The following is a 22900-nucleotide window of genomic DNA, read 5'->3' on the forward strand; positions in this document are numbered from 1 at the left end:
CCAGTTCACAAACTCAACACTCCTAAATACACCAAAAAGTACTAAAATCATCCAACAAATAGGGACACAAAAACAGCCAAGGAAACCACAAACGATGGTTGCTAGGAGCCAACTTGACTTTTAATTATTTTCTTTGTATCAGAGGCATTTGACAAGCTGAGGTGTGTGAGGGTGCACAAGCACGGTCGGAGGGGATGTTGCTTATGCTGAAATCGGACCAGGTTTTTCCCGGGAACTATTCCAGATCCCGGAATTCCACATCACATTCCCATTAAAACATGATTCACCACACAACACAGCCATGAAATAAAATTGGATCAGATGAGTAAAAAAAAAAAAAAAAAGTAGCATCTAGAAGACATGAAAAAGGTAAAAAATAAAAGACTCCATTGTTCATATTTCATAAGCAAGAAATGAAGCAGGTCCTTGAAAAAAATGTCTATAGCCATCATTAATCAGTTTCCAAATTAAACACTTTGACCTTTAATACCTATGCAAGAAATAAAGCCCCATACAAGGAAGCCACACCACCAAACCAAGAAGCAGGAAGAAAAAAAAAAAAGCAATTAAGTGAAGTTTCAAATCAGTTAGCAGAGAATAAATTGCAGGCAAAAATGAAATCATTTCCATAGTCATCTTTAAAGCCTAGACATACATGAATGTTTTTTTAATGATTTTTTTTTTCTGTGAGGAAAGGGACAAATGGGATATGACCCTATAGATTCTAACAAATAGCAATATGCCTCTAATTTAAATACTTTTCTAACAAGAGGTAGATCAAAAAACGGTGTAAGAGAAGTGTGGAAAGAAAAACAATACGATCACTTGTGCCCCTCTGGTCAGCGCTCGGCGCCACGCGCATACCCAGTGCGGAAGTGTTCGCGAGGGACTCGAGGTATCGCTGCGCGCGCTGGAGGTCTCGGGTGAGATGGAAGGATTCCCGCCACACACCCTTTCCTCAGCTGAGGTAGACAATGGTCTAACTAGTGTGGAAGCATGGATGCACTCTTTTACCACAATTAAATCATATTTACATTCTGCATGAAAACAAAGGAATATTGGTTTTTCACTTATTTACTAAACGTTTAGTTTCTTTGCTAATGTTCATTTTATATTTTTTTTTGCTTTTTCACTTTGTATGATAAACGAAAGATATAAATGAAACCGTTCGCGCGTTCATCTCTACGTCACAGCTCGTTAGCCTAGAGACGCGCCCCCGACTATTGTAACCTAATAGCTATCAACGCAAAAGCATCAGAACAGTTAAACTTCCCAAACCAGACATGCATTGACTGACGTTAAACATTGAAAATCTTCGGCATGTGAAGCCCAGTTTGATGCAAAAAGCCGTCCCAAAACCAAACGGAGCGCATTATTTGGAAAGGGGGGAGGAAAAAAAAAAAAGGAAAAAAAGAGCACGGGAAAAGAAAAAACAACCTCAATCGGACTGGTCGTTCTTTTTTATTATGATAGACAACTAGTCGCGTTGAGGATGAGGGGGTGTCAAAGAGGTTACAGCAGGACCTTGATTATCCATGACCTCTATTGCTTGCATCCAACCCTAACTTTAGTGTAATGAATTGCGGGTGAAACGTATGCTAGCGCCGAGACAGGTATTAGCATTTTAGCACGGCATTGCTGCGGTATGTACGGTTGGCATTATTTCTCATTACCTTGACGGTGTTCAGAGGGTGGTGGCTCATCAGCGACACTGAGGCGCTTTTCTTTTCTTTCTCCTATCTGTAGCTAACATAGAAGCCAAAACTCCGCTTTTACACACCAGGTGTGCGCAAACTTATATACACAGTTATTCATCGCGCAACACAGAGTAAGGCGGAGTTCGGGATTCATCCGTTCACTACAGACTAAATTTTACATTTTCTTAAAAAAATAAAAAATGTTCAAGAACTATTAGCTTTATAAAGTATACAAAATACCACAAAGCAAAATAAAAAAACAGAACATTTTTTTTCATATATCATTTTCTTTTTTTCTGAGGTACTCTAGCCTGAGGTAGATCAGTAAAATGCATATTAACTTGGTTTCCTGGCCAACACCAATCAACACTTCCCTCAGTCATAAGTGGCAGTGTTGCTCCACCTTCTTTCATCATTTTACATATGTATATATATATATCTATTAATCTATAAAATGCATCAGAATTTATAAAATGCCAATATGGATCACAGAACAGCGTACTTCCTTCAACAATCCTCTTTCCATCTCAAGCCGAAGACCTTAAACCCCACCCCGTGTCACCCATTCCGCACCCCAAAAAAACAGGCTCAAAATGCCTTTTACACTCAAATGCTGCATTTCCCAATGAACTCAAATATCAAAAACTACGTTTAACGTCTGTCAATTAAGGACTGTGCATTTATCGTATTAAGGCAGGGACAGGGTGGCTGATTTTCCTATGATTTGATTCAAAGAAATTGTGAGGGGAGGGAAGATGTACACAATCTCAATGAAACTCCAGGAGGAATGGGTGTAAAAGCAGGCGGGGTTGTAAGGACATTCCCTGACCCCTGAGATGGACGCGTCCTGTGTCCTGTCAGTCTCCAAGAAGACGCGGTGGCTCTATTTCCTCCGGGTGACTGGTGGACCTGTGGCCGAGGCCTTAGGCTGCTGCTGCCGCCTCACCTGAGAGATAATCTCCTGGATCTTCCGCTGAGCCAGCTGAGACACGTGAAAGATAACGGAAAAATACTCGCATCAAAGCGCAAAATAACATAATCACAGTACTTGAGCAATAAATGAAAAAAGCCTGGATGATTGTATACTGGATAAAGCTGTGTGTAAGGCTCAGTTAATGAATTAAATGATTAAATGGGACTAAAGTACTTTTACTAAGTATGTGACTAATGAACACCAGAAAATGTTTCATTATTCAGCTCTAGCATGTCTAGTAGCTCAATCACCTGGCTTGCATAGAAGTGGCCTGTGATTTTTACTACTACTTGGTCATTTTCATCAGGCGTCTGGTCGCGCGGGACAACCACCTCTGCACTGGTCAAGTTCTGTAGTTCATTCACCTAAAGACAAACAGAGTAGCTTGGTCATTCCTGGGAATCAGTGCCTTTGGTGTCCTCAGTAAAGATTATGATCTTACTGCATGAAAACATTGAACAGAGTCCAAATGGTGTTATTTATGACTAAGACAGCTTTGATATTAAGCATACTGAACACCATATAGCACAATTTTGTCCCCAGGTTTGCGTACCCCATTTTCATGATAAATACAACACATACTATTTTTATTTTTTACGTTGTTGGGTATATCAGTATTGTATTGATTCCCTGTAATGTATAGAGTTTAATTATTAAATGAATTTTAACAATTACAAAACATTTTTATCTTGTCCCTTAATTTATTGTGCACTGTTATTTTTGACTACTTTCTCAGTCTATTTTTTTTCTCTCCAAATGTTATCTTTGAAATTCAATGTCAACCTTGTAGCAACTCACAATGTAAGAACGGCACATCATGTAATAAGTATTACATTATGATTGTAATAAAATGTTAATAACGTAATAATTCTCAAATTGTAATAATTTTTACATTGAGAAATGTATTCCATTATAATATAACTGAAAACGTTGTCATAATAGTAACAGCTTTTGAAACAAATGTTAGTATTCTAATAAAGTACATAAAATAATTTTTTTTTAAATCTGCTGCAAAATGCAACATTTAAATTCATGCAATTATTATATTTTTATTAAAGCATTGGTATTCATTTACAGTACATTTTAGAAATCTAAATCCAGTCTTAACCTGCCAACAAAATCCACCAGATTACTGATACTACTACTATTATTACTACTACTTCTATACATAAGGTATACATGCTGTTAAATGACAAACAGTGTTATATAACACGGTGTACAAATTTTGTTTAAAAACAAAAAACAAAAAAAACTCCGTATCAATATAGTAATGATGGTGTGTGTGGGCGTGTGAGAGAAAGATCACGTTATTTGCTTCAGCCAACAGCAGCATGTTAAGCAAACAGTGTACATGTACATCAGAGGGCATGTTGAAAAATACAGTACAACTTACACTCATGTACAGTGGTTATAAAAAGTCCACACACCCCTGCTAAATCTGTTTGGTTCTGTGATGTAAAAAAGAAATTCAGAACTAGTAGTAGTAGTAGTAGTAATCTGGTGGACTTTGTAGAGAGGTAAAGACTGGATTTAGATTTTTTTTAAATGTACTGTAAAGGAATACCAACGCTTCGTTTTAATATAAATATAATACAAATAATTATTTTATTTTTAAATTGCATGAATATTTAAATCTGTTGCATTTCGCAGGTAGTTTAAGACTGCATTTAGATTTTTAAAAATGTACTGTAAAGAAATACTATCATTTTTTATGTTTTAAAAGCTATTACAATTGTGACAATGTTTATAATGTAATAAACTTCTCATAATGTAAAAAAAAAATGCATAAAGATTTTTACAAGGAAACTACTACATTATGAACATTTTATTACCATAATAATAATAAAACTTTACATTATGTGCAGTTTTTCCATTGAGTTTTCCATTATCATCAATACAACCACTCTGTGTAGGGAAATATTAAAAAAGTTAATAGACAAAACATCATTTCTAAAATAACAAATTTAAAACCCATGCAATTCTTTTTTTGAGAACTATGTGAGCTTTTTGCTCAGACCAGGTGCAGTGTCTGATTTTAGGTCCAACCTGTTAAATCAGAAGACGTAACAGAGTGGACACCGAGTTGTGTATCCGAATGAGTGCTTGTTACAGTAGTGTCCCCACTCCCATCATGACACTGGGGGATTAGGACCCACACAGACCACAGGGTGAGCACCCCCTGCTGGCCTCACTAACACCTCTTCCAGCAGCAACCTGGTTTTCCCAGGAGATCTCCCATCCAGGTACTAACGAAAACTCTACCCTGCTTAGCTTCAGTGGGGATCCAGTCTTGGGCTACAAAGTACAATTCATAAATAAAATATATATTTTCTGATAACTTAACTGATATGCTTTTAAAGGGACACGAGTTGTCCAAGATAATGTACACAATGCCCATAAATTAAAATCATAAGTATTTTAAAGGGGACCTATTATGCAAAATTAATTTTTATATTGTTTTTGAACAAATCCATCCACTGCAATTGCCATTTTCCCCAGTAATATGAAACCGCGTCTTAAAGTACGTTCACAATGCAGGCCTTAGTGCTCAATAACGATTTATTGCTCAGATCTGATTTTTATTGTATAGTTGTTCACATTGTCATATTAAATGTGACCAATATCAGATTCCAGTGTGAACAGATCATGGCCCTAGACTGATGCGCATGTGCAAAATAACGATAAAAAGGCGATACGCAGCTCTAGGTCATACGGAAGTTAACGCAATGGAGGCCAACAAATTTATGTGCAGGCAATATAAAATAAAATAAACACTAAGATGAGGATGTGAAAAAAGAAAACAGAATTTTTAAACCTTTATGATACGAGTCCTCATGATTTGCTTGTATATAAAGCTGTTGCTGTAATATCAGTACTTATAAGTTCAGAGACATCACTGTCCTTTCACAGACTACCTTGAGCAACTGTCTTGATAACTTCAGGTATGCAAAATTGTTTAAGTTGCTCCTATGAGCGCAGAATTGAGAGGAATATTGCTCTAAATGAGTGCCGTCAAAAGCACCGACTTACCAAGTCACATAAAAAAAATGTGACCGGTCCGTTGATAGACGCCTGCTTGTGCTTTCAAACGCTCCCGCTTTCAAAACACTTTCGTACATCTCGTATAGAACCATCTATTTCGTATAAAACCTCTCGTATATTTCGTATAAAACCATCTTTGTATATCTATAGTCTTTGACAGTCCGCCATGTTATCTCCTCGCCAGCGCAAGAGCATTTAACAGCAGCATTCAAGTAAGAAATTAATCCATATTAAAGTTATTCAATAGAGAGCGCTCCAGTTTTTTCTTTTGTTGTTTGATTCATATTAACATCATAAACAGCAGTAGGTATTGTATATTACGCTACTTTCACTTTAATAGACCGATTTACAATACAAATGCGATTTCTTTCCCTGGCGTTTACCTTCAAGTACATAAACTTAACTGTCGTTCACACAAGATTGTCAAAAACGCACAAACAGTCGGTTAAGCGCAATAAGACGCGAAAGTGAACCGAGTTTATTACTTACGCGACGCATCGTCTGACATCCAGCTTTCTATGTGTGGGCTTGGAAAACCATAAATCAAAAGTTGGTATGAACTGATATGGCTGATTGCAGTCTGTCATCATGGAAGTTTATTTGCATGGCACGTGAGCGTGACCACGATAGAGATCGCCAAAGAACAGCATCTATTTGGTTTTGATTGAGTATACGAGGCACGAACTGTGAAGGCACAGCATTATAGACTGGTGCTGGTATGACGTAAATTTGTAGTCCAAAACAAGTCATTTTTGCACTTACGGTTCTATTTTTGGTTAAATGGCTGAAATAAGGTCTGTGGTAACAAGCTGAAGATACTTTTGTGTTTTATTCTACCACAAAATACATCAGTATAACCCTCCTCGTGATTGTTTTTTTAAGCTGTTGTGTGTATTGAAAAAGGTGGTTGCTAACAAGTGGCTAAATGGGACTACAGAGGCCGTCTGGGATATTAAACATCATCACGCTGAACAGATAAACTCAGCCTACTTTCACAGCCTCGTTATGCTTATTATTGCACTCTTACAAACTATTCTAACTCAAACTTTCTGGGAAAATGTCTTTTTAGATGAAAACTGAAAGATGTCAGAAGCTTAGTGGTGCCGATGTAGAAGTCATGGGACTTCAAGTGGTTAAATTTAAGAGTTTGACAAAGCATTATTCAAATGTTTTACATCATTATGATTGCACAAAAATTCCTTTTAAAAACAGAGTTTGATTTTCTACATTTTATGATGTCCAAAAGGCACCGCATGCCAGGATTGAGCCAGCTATTAGGGGTGTCAAAATTAATCGTTTTGGCGGTGCACCGCGATGAAGATGAGGACGATTCGGTATCGGTTCAGTAATAGCCCATAACCGGTTATAATGTACTGACGGATTTCTGACGTCAGCACCGCGTGCTTACCGTACGTTCACAACGCCGCCGACTTGAGTGGCAAAGAAGCTCTGGACACCCTGTCAAGGACGCTTGTCAAAAAGTACGGGGAAGCTTGTTGACGCTTTGGTCGCTCAGGGAGAAGAGAAGTGTCACAACATGAAATGTCACATGAGATTGGTGTTTTTGCATTCCACTTCACTGCTTCTCTATTTAACTATGTAAAACACGCGCTAGACTGTGTGCTCGAGCTATGTGTCTTTTGCCGCGTCTCGCGCATGTCACAGCGTTTTAAAAAACGCGTCTTTCAAGTTAAAATAAGTTCAACTTTAAGAACTAAAATGTAAACTATCCCAGCTATTTTATCCCATGCCTCGTTCTTTTGTAACTTCTTATAACAACGTCATACTATAAATGATAGGAAACCCAGCAACACGATTATTAGCTTCTCCATTTTATCGGAACTAATGTTTTGGTATGAACGAAAGTTTACATCGTGTGTTTCTCCGGAATCAGTCAGCGCGGAGGACGTCTATATTCCGATTGGTTGCTGGCTTTTGCCGCTGCTTGCCGCTGAACCGCGTCATAGCTCATTGCCATAAAGTTGAGCTACTTTCAACTTTCTGATTGACGCTCAAGACGCTCAAAACGCCCAAAACGCGACGCCGATGGATTTGATGCTCCTTGCAGCTGAGAGAAGCCAGCTTCCATTGAAAATGAATGACTTCCGGTAGCTTTGGAAGCTCAAGTCGGCGGCGGTGTGAACTACTATATTCAAGTAGGTTTGGCCTCTTGTTTATTTTGGTTTGTAATTTAATTTCATGTTTATACATTTGTCAATATTTAAATGTTTTACAAAAAAAGTACACTGAACTAAGTATTTAAGTACACTCCCTGCATTATGCACTTTTAGTACTTACTTTTGTGTTCTAATCTAATGCTGCTGTTGTCTTCTGTGCCCAGACTTGACTTTTATTTGATGTTTGATGCATTCAAGAAGCGTGCGTTTGAGGTAAAATTAAAGGTTCAGTTCATATATCTGACTGCTTGTATTTATTGACAAAATTGTATACATGTGAAGCAAAATTAAAAAATAAGGATGGAGTGCATCCTGCATCGTCAATGCATCGTGATGCATCGAGATAATCGAATCGAAGACTTGATAATTTTAATCGAACCGTGATACCAGTGTAGGTTCACACCTCTACCAGCTATGGGAATAAATGCATCTGTAAAGCAAACACGAGGATTGCAAACTTATAAAAGAAAAGTGCCGTTTACCGTTTTGCCTCCTTTGCCAATGACTCTGCCAGCGGCGAATGATGGCACTTTTATGTGAGCCTCTAATTTAACCTCCTCCTTCGGTCCAAAAAAGTTCTCCTCTTTTAACTTCCCAAATATACGTCCCTGAGCCTGAGAAAAAAAGCGGAGAGAATCGATGCATGAATACACAATCAAATGACTGTATATTCAATGCAATGAATTGATTCATAAAACGTCAAAACAGTTTTACCTTGAACTGTGCCTCTGGTGGTCCAGTAATAATGACCATTCTTTGCTTGGCGTCAACATCATCAGCAGGTGCAATCTATTGAAGACAAAAATGACAGATCTTAAACTTTAATACTGCAAGATCATGGCAAAAATAACAAATCCTACTCATAACTATTAAGTTTAACAAACAGGATTAGAAAGGAAGATAAAGGTCACAAGTCATTCTTGCGGTCACTCACTTTGATTGACGCACCAGCAAAGCGGCTGAGCTGTTTAATGTGCTGGCCCTGCTTGCCGATAATAGCACCAACTGCCAGGGCAGGAATGAAGAGGTGCACGGTTTCTGACTCCATCTGTGACTGCTGACACAAATACACTCATGAGTTATGATCACACATATAACTCAAAATAAATCTGCTTTTATGCGAGACACATTAAGAGAATATGCCACAAGACAACAAACAACGTGTGAGTGAATTTTTTTCCTAGAACGGTCAATTAACTAGTCAACTATCAGGGGTCATAACATGAGGAATGAAGACGTTCGACTTCACCCTGCTTGGAAAACATACCACGAGGTTCATAACTTGCCCATCCCACACCAAAAGCAACATCTATTCAAAGAATGCTGGGGAGACGCTCATTCTGATATCATCCGATTGTAAAGAGATATATAAATACCCAGCCTATTCAGCAACCAGAAAATCTGCTCACACAGTTATAGTGAGATAAAACTATTTAACTGATGCTGTGGTTTTTATGCTATGATGATTACTTTAACAGAAGTCCCCTATTCAGTCTCAACTTTGTGGCAAGCACAAAATACATTTTAGAACTTGCAAACGGTTGCAACTCAATTCACATATGAAGAGGTTTTTATTAAAAACCACAGCAGTCAGAAAAAAAATAGAAGTTGAGTCATACAACTGTAAATTGAGCAAACATTCAACATGAGAACTATTCAGAAAAGTCAAGTGGTGAAAAATAAATCCCCAATAAGCCAATATAGACAAAATTACACACCTGTGCATTTCATTCTAGTTTTTTGGTTAGTCCAACTCCATGTTATTCATGCCCTTTCACACTTGACAATGTTCATTCCCACCCATCACAAACACACACACAAAGCACTTTAGGTCTACATCATGTGTTAAAACATCTGACCCGCATTTTTTCAGCATTTCTGTTAGCTGTGGAGGCTGAGTGACGTCCCCGGGACAGCAACTAATCAGGGAACAGACGTTTGTCCCTTCAGCAAATCCAGTAGCGAGCAGCCAAGCCATGCAGTGCATGGTGGGTAATAAATAAAAACTTACAGAAAAGGCTGTACTGCTGCTGGAGGAGAGCGTAGAGGCCCAAAACGGCACCTCACTCCCAAACACGCTGCACTAAGGAAGAAACATACACATTAACACTCACACTCCCACACACACACTATACAGTCGTGACCAAAAGTATTGGCAGTGGCATAAATTGTTACGCAAAGTTTGTCACCTTCATAGCCTCGCTCAACAACTCACCCTGGCATGCTGGATATCAGCTTCTGAGCCAAAACCTGACACAGATCCAAAATTTCTATGTAACGATGTTCAAGCAACTTCATTACCCCTCTTGTCTTCTTGCTCAAACATGCTGCAAAAAGCACAGATTTGCTTCAACCAAACTGCTTCTGAATCATTGGGAGAAATTGCTCTTGCCGGCCATTTTGATTCCATTATTTATGGCAGTGTTTTGGGGCATAATTGTGAGAGAGAACACTTCCTTGGATGAAAAGCAACCCCACCCATGGATAGTTTCAGGATGCTTCACTGTTGGCACAACACAAGACTCATGGCTTCTTTTCTGCCCTTCTTGACACCAAGCCATTGTCCAAAAGTCTTCGCCCTGACTGTGCGTACAGATGCACTCACACACACCTGCTGCCAATATTGAGAAAGCTCTGCACTGGTGGTGCTGTCACTGCCAATAACTTTTGTCCACGGCTGTAGGCGCCAACTGTACATATTGCCTTTACATACGTAAATAGTGTTGTCAAAACTACCGACTTCAGAACCAAGTTGGTACTGAAATTTTAAAAAATGTGACGCTATGAGCGCTGTTGAGCGGAATCGTAAACCCCTCTAAATACCCATTGTGTTCACACGCTCATCAAATATGTCTATGATTGGCTACAATGATCAGCGCTTCAAAAACATGTAAATATACATCAATGACGATCTTCACCCAACGCTTGCACGGATAAACATGGGAGCGTTTGAAAGAAGGCGTCTATCAGTGGACCTGTCCACTCAAAGGGTCACATTTTTAAAATTTTAGTACCTACTTGGTACCGAAGTCAGTACTTTTGACAACACTATACGTACATTAACACACTCTCAACTTGCATAAGTGTACACCAAACATACATCTCTCTCACACACACACAATTATATCTAATTTTGTTACCCCAAAAGATTGATAGCTAGCTTGAGCCCCAGCCGGAGGTCCTGATACCACAGAGGGTGACATCCCTCCTCCTGCTGCACCAGGAAAAATACCCAACGCGTTTAGATTGAGCCCTGGAATCAGGTTAGATTGTAGCTAGAGGAATAAAAGAGCAGATATTTTTATTGTTGTGCTGTATGCAATCTCAGATAAAAATGAATCCATAATGATATCATTGCAGACTTACATGCATGGCAGCTACGTCATTCTCGTAGGACTCACGGATTTTCTTCATGATTTCTTCTTCTGCTTTTGAGCAAGCATCTAATGTACCCTTAACAGTAATGGTGCGCTCTGGGTTATACAAGGTCAGATCCTGCAGACTGGTATTGGAGGGATATGGAAAGAAAAAGATAAAGAAACATGAAATGGCTCTGTTAACAAAAATACATGCTAAAGACATCTAGTGTTATATATTAACTAAAACTATTAAAAAAAATTGATCGTAGAAATAAAGCTGAAGAATTTTTTTTTCATTGTGTGTGTATATATATATATATATATATATATAAGTGTATATAAGTACATATAAGTGTATATAAGTATATATAATATATAAGTGATAAAAGTGAGAAAGAGGCATATATATATATATAGGAAAATATAAATTCCCTCGCATTTGAGTGTCAAACTACCACTTGAAGTAACAGTCCTAATTATGCAGCCTACATTTAGTAATGCTGGATGGAAACCAAACACTCCAACTGAACTGTGCAGAATGGATAAACCCACTGGACAAGTTAAATGCATATTCAGTGGGTCACACAGTGTAAATCAGAGTGTGTTGCCTCGATCAAAGTTTTAAAACAATGATCGTTGCAGAATAAATGACATCTTCAGAAGTTTGTTTGGGAACGAATAAAGATTCAACCCAGTGTACATGATTTATTCACGTCATGGTGAATGCGGGGAAACATTTCCCAGCAAACAGTTATGAAAAAAAATAATTCACACATTGCTGACCTCCAAGTATAAAGAACACACACACAAACACAAAAGTACTTACGGTGAGATTGTGATCTTTGTGTCAGTATCTTGTTCAATTTTCTTCAAGTTGCGTCCCTCCTTTCCAATCAGACGGCCAACAAAATTATTATGAGCCAGAATCTTTAGAGGGATTTCTTCAGTGCTGTGTATATGGAGGGTATAATGGGTTTAATGTGACTAAATGTGCAACATTGAGTGTAAATTACTATAGTCATGTCCCGCATGATACACCATACACAATGTACTAATGCACTATGTACTACATTCAACATTGGAGTGATAGCCCCTCCCCCTCCACTAATTGAAGCTGCAACTTTTGTCAATTTAGTGCATCATCCACTAAATTAGTGGATGGGAATTTTCAGTGAGAACTACTCGCCCAATTTATACTACAAAACGTCATAGAATAGTGCACAAGTACACAAATTGGGACACACCTCCCATCTGGGAAGTTTGTGTAACAGTGTAGTATGACATACAAAGAAGGATCAACAGAAACAGTATGACAGAGTTTGTGTATCATCGCACATTTTAGTGTCAATTGCCTCTTTCTGCATGATCTCCATGATGTTTCGGCAGGCAGAACTGCATCCCTCTGGAGTGGAGTGAACAGTGATGGGCTTCTCCGCAGCCCCTGCATTCTCCTTCCGATGGATATCAATCCTGTGTGCACGTACACAATATGTTATCAACTTGTTAGAGCAGTCTGACCAACACGGAGTTCCAATCCCAAATGCAAGGCTGTATTAAATAGACCGAAGGTGACAGTTAAAGACATTCAGAACGTTACAAAAGATTTCCATTTAAAACAAATACAGTTCTTTTGAACTTCTATTCAAAGACAAAAAGTCTCACGGTTTCCAAAAAAAAAAGTTACGTTTTTCAACGTTGATAAGAAATGTTACTTGAGTACAGCATATTAAAATGATTTCTGAAGGAGCATGTGGCACTGGAGTTTGGAGTAATAGTTGCTGAAAAATCAGTTTTGCCATGGAAATATATATATATATATAAATAAGAGTGCTGAGAAGCATTCTTTAGAAATGTTGGCCCATATTGATAGGATAGCATCTTGGAGTTGATGGAGATTTGTGGGATGCACTTCCAGGGCACGAAGCTCCCATTCCACCACATCCCAAAGATGCTATATTGGGTTGAGATCTGGTGACTGTGGGGCCATTTTGCTACAGTGAACTCATTGTCAAGTTCAAGAAACCAATTTGAAAAAATTCGAGCTTTGTGACATGGTGCATGATCCTGCTGGAAGTAGCCATCAGAGGATGGGTACATGGTGGCCATAAAGGGATGGACATGGTCATAAACAATGCTCAGGTAGGTCGTGGCATTTAAACGATGCCCAATTGGTACTAAGGGGCCTAAAGTGTGACAAGAAAACATCCCCCACACCATTACACCACCACCAGCCTGCATAGTGGTAACAAGGCATGATGGATCCATGTTCTCATTCTGTTTACACCAAATTCTGACTCTACCATCTAAATGTCTCAATAGAAATCAAGACTCATCAGACCAGGCAACATTTTTCCAGTCTTCAACGGTCCAATTTTGGTGAGCTCTGGCAAATTTAGCCTCTTTTTCCTATTTGTAGTGGAGATGAGTGGTACCCCGGTGGGGTATTCTGCTGTTGTAGCCCATCCACCTCAAGGTTGTGCGTGTTGTGGCTTCACAAATGCTTTGCTGCATACCTCGGTTGTAACGAGAGGTTATTTCAGTCAAAGTTGCTCTTCTATCAGCTTGAATCAGTCGGCCCATTCTCCTCTGACCTCTAGCATCAACAAGGCATTTTCGCCCACAGGACTGCTGCATACTGGATGTTTTTCCCTTTTCACACCATTCTTTGTAAACCCTAGAAATGGTTGTGCATGAAAATCCCAGTAACTGAGCAGATTGTGAAATACTCAGACTGGCCCGTCTGGCACCAACAACCATGCCACGCTCAAAATTGCTTAAATCACCTTTCTTTTCCATTCTGACATTCAGTTTGGAGTTCAGGAGATTGTCTTGACCAGGACCACACCCCTAAATGCATTGAAGCAACTGCCATGTGATTGGTTGATTAGATAATTGCATTGAGAAATTGAACAGGTGTTCCTATATTTATTAGGGGTGGCACGGGACATGAAAAAACATCCGAACCGTTCGGTTCGCTTGTCTCGGTTCGGTGCGTGTGTGCGTCGCACGGTTCGACGCATGCGCAATATAACCCCGTGCCCGTGACCTCAGACAGTGTGTTTACTTTTCGCGCGAAATAAGAGATGTGTGGACAATGGTCATACATATGAGGCTTGTTCGACTTGAACCGGCGCTGCACAAACCGATCGATGAATAACATCAAAGTACCGCGAGAGCAACGGCTCCGTATGCTTTTCAATCACTCTCGCGGTACTTTGATGTCATAAACCGATCGGTCTGTGCATCGCCGGTTCAAGTCGAACAAGCCTACAGTAAAAGTGGAGTATGGAGTGCTGCAGGTCTAGTCACGTATAGAAATGTCAAGTGGGAGATATAAGGAAGGCTAACTGGAGCTGGAGGATGTGCCAGCGTCGTATAAGTCCGGTGTGTGGGAACATTTTGGATTTCATGCTACCTATGATATTTAAATATATACAGTGACACCAAGTTTAGATAAGAACTCCAGTCATATGTTTCCAAATACTGCACTTTAATTTCAAGTGAAAAAAATGTATCCTCACTCAGGAAATAGAAGCATTGTTGATACTGTTTTTGTGTTGAGGTTGAACTTATGTTTCACTTTATGGTTATGGTTATGCCTTTGCTATTGTTATATCCTCATTATAGGCAATTATGTGTAACATATTTTGACTTATTTAAAAGATAGTGCTTTAAGAGTTTCTCTATACATTAACATTTTGTAAGAGCTACACTGACGTTGACAGTTTGATAAATGCAAGTTAATTTTAATCTTTGTGTGCTAAAAATGCACAAAAAAGTCCGTGGAGATGGCAATACACATTCTCCTTTTTTGCCAAATAAACAAAAGCATGTCATCAATGTCTTCTCTCTTGCTGTATCAAAATGTCACCTAGCTTGCCTCAGAGATGGTCTCAATAATGTGCTTAAAATCAAGTCAAATTCAGTTTGTGCATGATATACATTTTTTTTAACACTGTATCCTGAATTGTGGATAATTAAGCTATAGCCTATATCATATGCAGAAGTACATTTCTGGAGTGTTAAAGATTAAAAGAAAAAAACAACAAGAACCGTACAGAACCGAAAACCGTAACCATCAAACTGTGATACGAACCGAACCGTGGGTTTTGTGAACCGTGCCACTCCTAATAAATAAATAAATATATAAAATATCATGTAAATATATTCTAAAAAATATAAGACTTACATATTAATTTTATTGATTTTTTTGTTCAAATAAATCCAGCCTTAGTGAGCACAATATACTGTTAAAAAAAATCTTACCAACCCCAAACCGTTGCTTGGTATTGTAAGTAAATTTGCACGATCGGAAACCAGTAAAATCATATCTACAGAGCTGTGAATTTGAAAATTGGTTGTAAAAATTGGCGAATATTTTTTTCTAACCACTTAAGTTGTACATAAAAATTACGCATCAAGCAGTGGTTATATTTAAAAAAATGTAAACAAACTTTCAAAAACAGTCTTTAATGCATCAATTTGGAAAATGATTTATAATTGTATTAAATGCATTGATTTATTTAATCAAATTCTTCAATCATCGAGAACACAACTTTGATCAGTGAAATCAACTAAGAATAATAATTCACCAGAATAATCTGCACAGATCAAACTTCAAATTGGTCATCTGTGTGCCAGTCACTGCACAATTAGCTTTCATCAAACCTTGCTTTTCAACAGTGATTGGTTTACTCTAATTTTGTTGCTTTATTAAATCCAATATTGCAAAAGATTTTGATAAACTGGTATATAGAGCAAATAGGCTCAGTGCTGATTGTAAATGTTGTAATGTTAATATGTGGTGCTTGTTCGCATTGTGAAACATGACTGTTTACAAGTACGTACACAGAGTATTCTTACTTTGAGTGAGTCTGCTTGGTTATGTTGCGGATGGTAGCACCTTCCTTGCCAATAATAGCTCCTACAAACTGGGTGGGCACCAACATGCGTAGAGGCACGTCTGACTGTAGTTTAGGTCTCGCGCCCAGATTGGGAGAGCCTTGACGAGGCGGTCCGCGTGAGTTGAAACCTCTCCTGCCGCCCAGGGCAGGGGTGTCTGCTGTAGCCGTCTCATCTGGGATATAGGAAACCTTTAGTGCGTAGTTCTCCATAAGGAAGCCATTTAATTTGTCCAATGCTCTGGAAAGGTGAGCGCAGAGGAATGGGAAACATTAACTTAATAACGTGAACAGATAAAAATCAGGTTGTATTCAGAAGTTATATTTCCGTAAAAGGACCAAACCAATGATGGATGTACAAAGCTACTTTTATACACAAACATCCTACTATTATGCTTTGAATAAAAATTTAATAAACTGGTCCTCAATTGATGCATTTCAGCAAAATATTGATTACATTATTGCATTAACACATTTGAAAATGTAAAATAAGTTTTTGGTTTAAACAGATTGGCTCTTTCTGATTTGGAACAAATTAAAATAGCACAAGTATGAAAACAATTGCTGAAAATAAGATGGGCCTCATTTATAAATACATTTAGTAAATAAACATAAAAAATGTTTCGCAATTCAATGCAATACAAAAATAGTTTTAATGAACATTCCATGAATAAGGCCCAATGTTTTGTAAAACAGCTTTTTTTTAATCAATTTTCAGGGAATAGCCCTGGCGACTGAGACAAAGGGCATGAAATCCATCTGCTTTTCAGCTTCCCGCTCAAACAGGACACATGTAAAACGTATGCTCTTCAACTCCCCATCGGTTTCGCTTAAACATGATGCAATGCCAGAGCCCTTTAAAGCCACCAAATCTTTTAATGACATCCACTAGCGGATGGTAACAGGAACTCCCTATTGTGCGCAAACAATTGCAGAGGATTATTTTATCCAAGCCTTTCCATTCATTTACCAGAGGCTTCTTCCCCAACCCCTGTGACTGCACTGCAGTTCTACTAATCATACAGTAGGTGGCACTGAATGAGTTATTATAATTGCTGAGTAAATCCCAATAGCAGTGCATGTGTAACCAACAGTCTCACATTTCACTGCGAGACGTGGGACAGAGACGCTCTGGAGGGGGTGGGGTGGTGACCGAGTCGGCTGAATCAGAGTCGGCTGAATCCGAGGCAGATGATACTCACTCTCTGGCTTGGTCCTTGGCGGCATATCGCACATTGACTACAGCAGTCTCCGTGTCAGTGTTGACTGAAGATGGAATAGACAGGAGGAAAACAGAAGGGGAGAGAATTAACCAATCTTTTAATATATAGATTACTACTTGAGTGACAGTCTGCTGAAGAGCACATTCTACCTTGTTCACAGCTCTCCACTGTGCCGTACTGGGCTAACAACCCGTCCAAAACCTGTTGGTGAAGACAAGTAACAAACCTTCAGAATAAGATTATTGGTGTAAGAGACTGGAGGTAGAACTCCAAGAAATAACCAAATAGTCTAAGTAATTGGGTCAAAAATATTGAACGGTTGAAGTTAACAGTTGACCCAAAAAACATTTACTCACCCTCATGTTGATCCAAACCGGCATGACTTTTTCTTCGGTGTCAGAAGAAATGGTTGCTTCTGAACCAATTTTTTAAAACACAAAACAAAAAAAGCCATTAGCTTTTGTGTTGCTCAGAAGAAAGTCACACAGGTTTGGAACAGATGAGGGAGTGTAAATGACAACATACATTTTTCTTCAATATACATAGTCACTGCAGTCATTGAAACAAATTCACTGCAGTCAATGAAACAAAGTAACAATAGATCTTTCATATTGCTATGTTCATCTGAAATTTAAATCGGAATAGAAAAGGAACTTGGTATGCATCAGTTGGCTTAGATTAAGGTGTTAAAGTGGAATAAATGGGATATACTGTTTGATTGGAGAATTCCAGCATATGTCACTAGAGAGAAGTCAGTTTTAACTGGAATGGCCAGTAGTGACAAATAAACTACCTTTATTTTTAAATAACACCCACACGGATAAATTGTTCACAAGATCTATAACATGTATTCTGAAAATAAATAGAACTCAAAGCACACTTAGCTTTTGTGGAATCTTATACTTTAAAAAACATGATATCCTCTCCAAATAAAGCACTGTTTTACAACTCATTTGTCAAAGTTCTTTGCTTCCGCCACTCCTGCTCTTAAGGAGGCGTGCAGGCAAACACTGAACATGGGTAAAAGGAAGCCTACAGGCTTTCACACACACCAGCCCCCAATACGTCACACATAATAATGCCCCAACATACCCACACCCCCGCCACTTCCCTTCTCCATTCTAAGCAGTCCTATTGGTTGGCGGGTGCATTACTATGGAATTCCCAGCAGCCATTGTACATCTCTAGTCATTGGCTACGTAACCAGGCAGTCACTGAGGCCAGGCCAATAAGACGAAGCTTCCTTCAGTCGGGTGAAAGAGGAAGGGGGTGTGGTTAGCTTTCAGACAACATGCAGTGAGGGGGGGGAAGGAGTGGGGTTGATCTACACATTCTGGGCGTCCACACATGGAGCAGGCCTGTAGCCAGACGGGGCAGCATGTAAAGATCCAGCCCCGGCTAAGCTCGCCTGAGCTTGGTCACACAGCAAAATGCACATCCCCAAAGCTCCGCCATCACAGACAACACACACACACACTCCAAGATCTCAACATGTGCCCACAGTAACAAGACAATACACATACCTTCTAACTGAACACAAATGGCAGGTCAAACTCAAAGAAAAGCAAAGGGAGAGATTAAATAACTAAATCTCGCTTAAGTAGGTACTTGACATTTTTGCAGCCTGACATGTGACTGCGGATTCATTTTGAGCTGAAATAAGAGAAGGAAATTTAATGCACTATAAATTAAGCATGTTTATTTGCAAGTCCATGGGAAACGAAACAATTACACATGGTTCAATTTTTTTTGTTAACTTTTGGTTAATGCCAAGTTAATACACCAATCGGAATACAAACACAGCATATCCAACTGTCCAGTTTTAAAAATAGTACAACTGAATTGATCTCAAATTATTTATTGCTGAAAAGTACTATTTTGCCAAATAAAAATAATAAAAATGCTTTTATTCAGCAAGGAAAATAAATTAATCAAGTGATAGTAAAGACATATATAAACACACATTTCAAACGATAAAAAGGGAGTTTTTTCAGCAACAAATTAGCATATAAAAATAATTTCTGAAGGATCATGGGACAATGTGGACGGAATGTGTCAAAAATGCAGCTTTGCCACTAGAGAAATAAATTCAATTTTAAATATTAAAATAGAAAAGTTATTAAATTGTAATAATTTTGCACAATATTACTTTATTGTTTAAATAAATGCAGCCTTGGGGAGCATAAGAGAATTTAAAAAAATTTAACAGTACACTAAAATAATGACGACTCTTCCCATCTAGCTTTTTCACAAATGGACTACAGGCTCAAATAAAAAAAGTGAGCCTTTATGACCTTTACAAATGACAAATTTAATCTGCCAAACTGAGAGGCTAATTCACCATGGGTTCCCTCTGGAATTTCCTATGGCTTTTTGGTATAGTGGTTTCAGAATATTTTTTTTTTTCTCAAAAAAAGGTTCTGTGATAAACACCACTATAAAAGACTCATGCTTTGTTCTAAAACAAATGACAATCATACATCAAAAGTAAATTTTTAAAGCATTTACAACATTAGATTATTTTTAAACCACATCTCTTGCAGTATTGCATAAATTACAACATAGGGATTTACAATGGTTCACTTTGTCAAGCACAGAAACTCACATACTTGTGGTAGTCGTAGCAACTTAAAGGACATAATGTGAAGGTAACTACAAGTCTTAAAGTCACTGGAAATTCCCAAGGAAGCCCATGGTTCAAATGATCATTGTCTTCCGGGTTAATGGACGCAAACTACAGACAGATTAGTATTATCCAGCAACAGAGCTTACCGCCACAGGGCAAAACCTGAGTAGACATGATTCATCAGATGGATCATAAATACTTCAGCAAAATTCTGCTGTGGAAAACCTGAATAGCCTTATAGTATACCAGAATGACGCAAAATTTACAGAAGTTTCATTTTGATATATTATATACGTTTAACATTAAAGGTGATATTTAAAGTGCTAACAGCGTTAGAGAACCACAAATTTCTCAAATTTAAATAACTGCTTAAAACTACAGAATACATACAAAAGTTTTGCAGATTACATCAGCCTTGTAAATAAATACTTTAGAAGTTGAAAAACATCCCATTCACTTTACTGAAAGATTGTTAAAGAACTCCAATTCAATTTAACTGATGCATCGTTGATGGATATAAATTCTAATTGGATTACTCGTATATCTATTTGCATACTGAATTGTGATTGTAAGAGAAGAAAACCAATCTGTGTGCCTATTATCTATTCAGGGAAGACATCATATTTCATTTTTCACATACGAGACCACGAGGAGTTACAGTCTGCTGTATCGGTGTATTGATTATCAAAACACACTTCCAGGTGACAAACTCTGGAAAATATGAATAAATACATGTTTAATTATAATAATTAAACTGGTTTAATGGTCATAATATTCTATAACCCATTAAATAAACATTTTCCTCAGAATACTGAGGTGAAGAATAAATCACTTAATGTCCTCTTTTTTCCTTTAAAATGTGCCTGACCTGAATATGGACCATAGCTACTAAGGTAACAGAAAGCATGTGGCCATTTAAATAGGAGATTTTTACACAGCTAGAGTAAGTGCAAAGAGATTGAAACTAAATTCAGGGGTAATGATACACTTTAAAAAGTTGAACTGTTTTGAACATGACATGGTATTAAAATTAAAGATGCTAGGGAGAGGAAAACAAACAAACTCACTTACACACCAATTAGTTTCTGTTCTCAGTCTACAACAGATGCAATTACGTACAACAATATCAGAGAAAAGTGGTTCTTAAGTCGAATAAAATACTGAAAACTCAGTTCAAGTTTTACATCCCCTTTTAGGAACCTTTAGGCAAAAATAAGGTAAAAAATATGAACCCTATAAAGACTATTGTATCAATTTCTAAGGCCTCAATTCAGTATGATCACAATTTTGCTGAAACGCCTGTTGTTCACAATCTACTACATGTTTTATGATTGATAGTTTATAATTATTCAAGTAAAAGAAAGTAAACACCTTCATGTGATGATGCAAGTGTCCTTTTACAGTGAAATCTTTACAGATTTTTTATAAAGTATACGCAGTATACTTTAAAAACAAATACCGGACTAAAGCAACTCCAGTTTACTTGATTCTTCTTACAACCAACTAGGGGTGCACCGATCCGGTACTCAGATAATTTTTGCCGAATTGGATATCGGCCAGACGAGACCATCCAAATCCCATATTGTGCATATGTTATTGTTATACAACACAAAGGCAGAAAAACAAAGCACCGTAATGTTTTCGTGCACTATAATTCAAGTTTTCTGAAGCCATTCCATATAGTTTAATGTGAGGTACAGATTTAAGTCGTTAAATTAATCTTCACCTAAGTGCTTCCCTCCGCTGCGACTGTCAGTCATTCTCCATTCGGCACGTCGCGCTCTGTTATGACAGTCAACAAGATGAAACTCTCTCCAAGATGATTCAATGTTCCTATTATTATACTGTAGATCTGTAGATAAGGGTCTATGGTTTTGCATAAAATGACTTTATCTTGCTGGAGTTTCACATGTTACTTTCTACCGGGTGTCCGTTAGATCACAATACTTAGTAGAGAGCGAAATAATTGTTCTTTATGTGCACAGTAACTGAACTTTAAAACTGTTAAAAGGCTCAAACTATTGAATAAATAAATATTCCCTTTGTGCTTTGAACTTTTCAATGCAAAGTACTGCACCCCATTGCTTTAAGCGCATCATTCTGCGCACAGGATACGCATAAGTGTTTCTATCATATGTTTCTAAAAATGTAGAATAAAATGCCTTTTAACTATATAGTAAACATTTTGTATGTATATTGTTTTACAAACTAAGGAAAATAATGTTTAAGTCAAGCTTGATGCCTTTCACAAAAGAATAATCAGTGTCTTCCCCACAGTGAGGCATACAGATACACTTTATTAGGAAATTCGGCACGTTTTTTTAAAATTATTATTTTAGTATTGGATTGGTACTCCGTATCGGCCAATACTGAATCCCAGGTATCGGAATCGATATCGGAGCCAAAAAGGCAGATCGTGCCACCCCTACAACCAACCATAAAAAACAACAACTATATTTAAAGAAAGATACATCAGGCTTTTGGGGACTGTTTCTTTGTACATTTACCCCACGCACAAAAAAAGCTTTGGCTTTTAACCATTTAACCAAATTAACCATTTAAACCAAAGCTTTTAACCAAAAAAATTTTTAAATATCTTTAGTTTATTAAAAGTAATGCCATGTTAGCATCAGCGCTATTTATATGACAAACACAAGGTAAACAATCCATGCCATTTAATACTATATTGAACATTTCAACTTGACAATGTTTTCTGGTAGAATCATAAAAATCACAGTCCAACAGAATATGTTTACCAGTCAAAGGAACGTGACAAGAGTCAAAAGAGGAGCTTCGCCTTTCGATAGAAATCCACATGAGAGTCTTGAGTGACCCAGTCAAGATGACTTGGTCAGGTCTTTTTATCCTGGGCTTTCTTTCATAGAGGTTAATATTTTTATAT

General features: G+C 37.9%; 1 protein-coding gene across 4 annotated transcripts in view; it reads right to left on the reverse strand.

Annotated features, from left to right (window-relative positions):
* Positions 1 to 102: 102 nt before the first annotated feature.
* The window catches only part of igf2bp3 (insulin-like growth factor 2 mRNA binding protein 3), a 35279-nt gene continuing 12481 nt past the window's right edge, over positions 103 to 22900 (reverse strand). Inside the window, exons 4-16 of one of the 4 annotated variants that reach the window (XM_077195461.1) lie at positions 17522 to 17573; positions 17352 to 17415; positions 16112 to 16390; positions 12584 to 12718; positions 12075 to 12197; positions 11256 to 11391; positions 11030 to 11164; positions 9901 to 9972; positions 8824 to 8943; positions 8604 to 8678; positions 8372 to 8503; positions 2922 to 3035; positions 103 to 2679 (exon numbers count right to left, since the gene is read on the reverse strand). In XM_077195461.1, coding sequence (XP_077051576.1) covers positions 2581 to 2679; positions 2922 to 3035; positions 8372 to 8503; positions 8604 to 8678; positions 8824 to 8943; positions 9901 to 9972; positions 11030 to 11164; positions 11256 to 11391; positions 12075 to 12197; positions 12584 to 12718; positions 16112 to 16390; positions 17352 to 17415; positions 17522 to 17573 — 1536 coding nt within the window. In that variant the 3' untranslated portion in view covers positions 103 to 2580. Of the gene's footprint in view, positions 2680 to 2921; positions 3036 to 8371; positions 8504 to 8603; positions 8679 to 8823; positions 8947 to 9900; positions 9973 to 11029; positions 11165 to 11255; positions 11392 to 12074; positions 12198 to 12583; positions 12719 to 16111; positions 16391 to 17351; positions 17416 to 17521; positions 17574 to 22900 lie in introns of all 4 variants that reach the window. The other 3 variants (XM_077195460.1, XM_077195462.1, XM_077195463.1) reach the window with 3 other exon arrangements.

Source organism: Siphateles boraxobius, unplaced genomic scaffold (assembly GCF_051911475.1).
Source record: "Siphateles boraxobius isolate OS27281-9 unplaced genomic scaffold, OSU_SipBor_1 33, whole genome shotgun sequence".
In the NCBI taxonomy this organism is placed as follows: domain Eukaryota; kingdom Metazoa; phylum Chordata; class Actinopteri; order Cypriniformes; family Leuciscidae; genus Siphateles; species Siphateles boraxobius.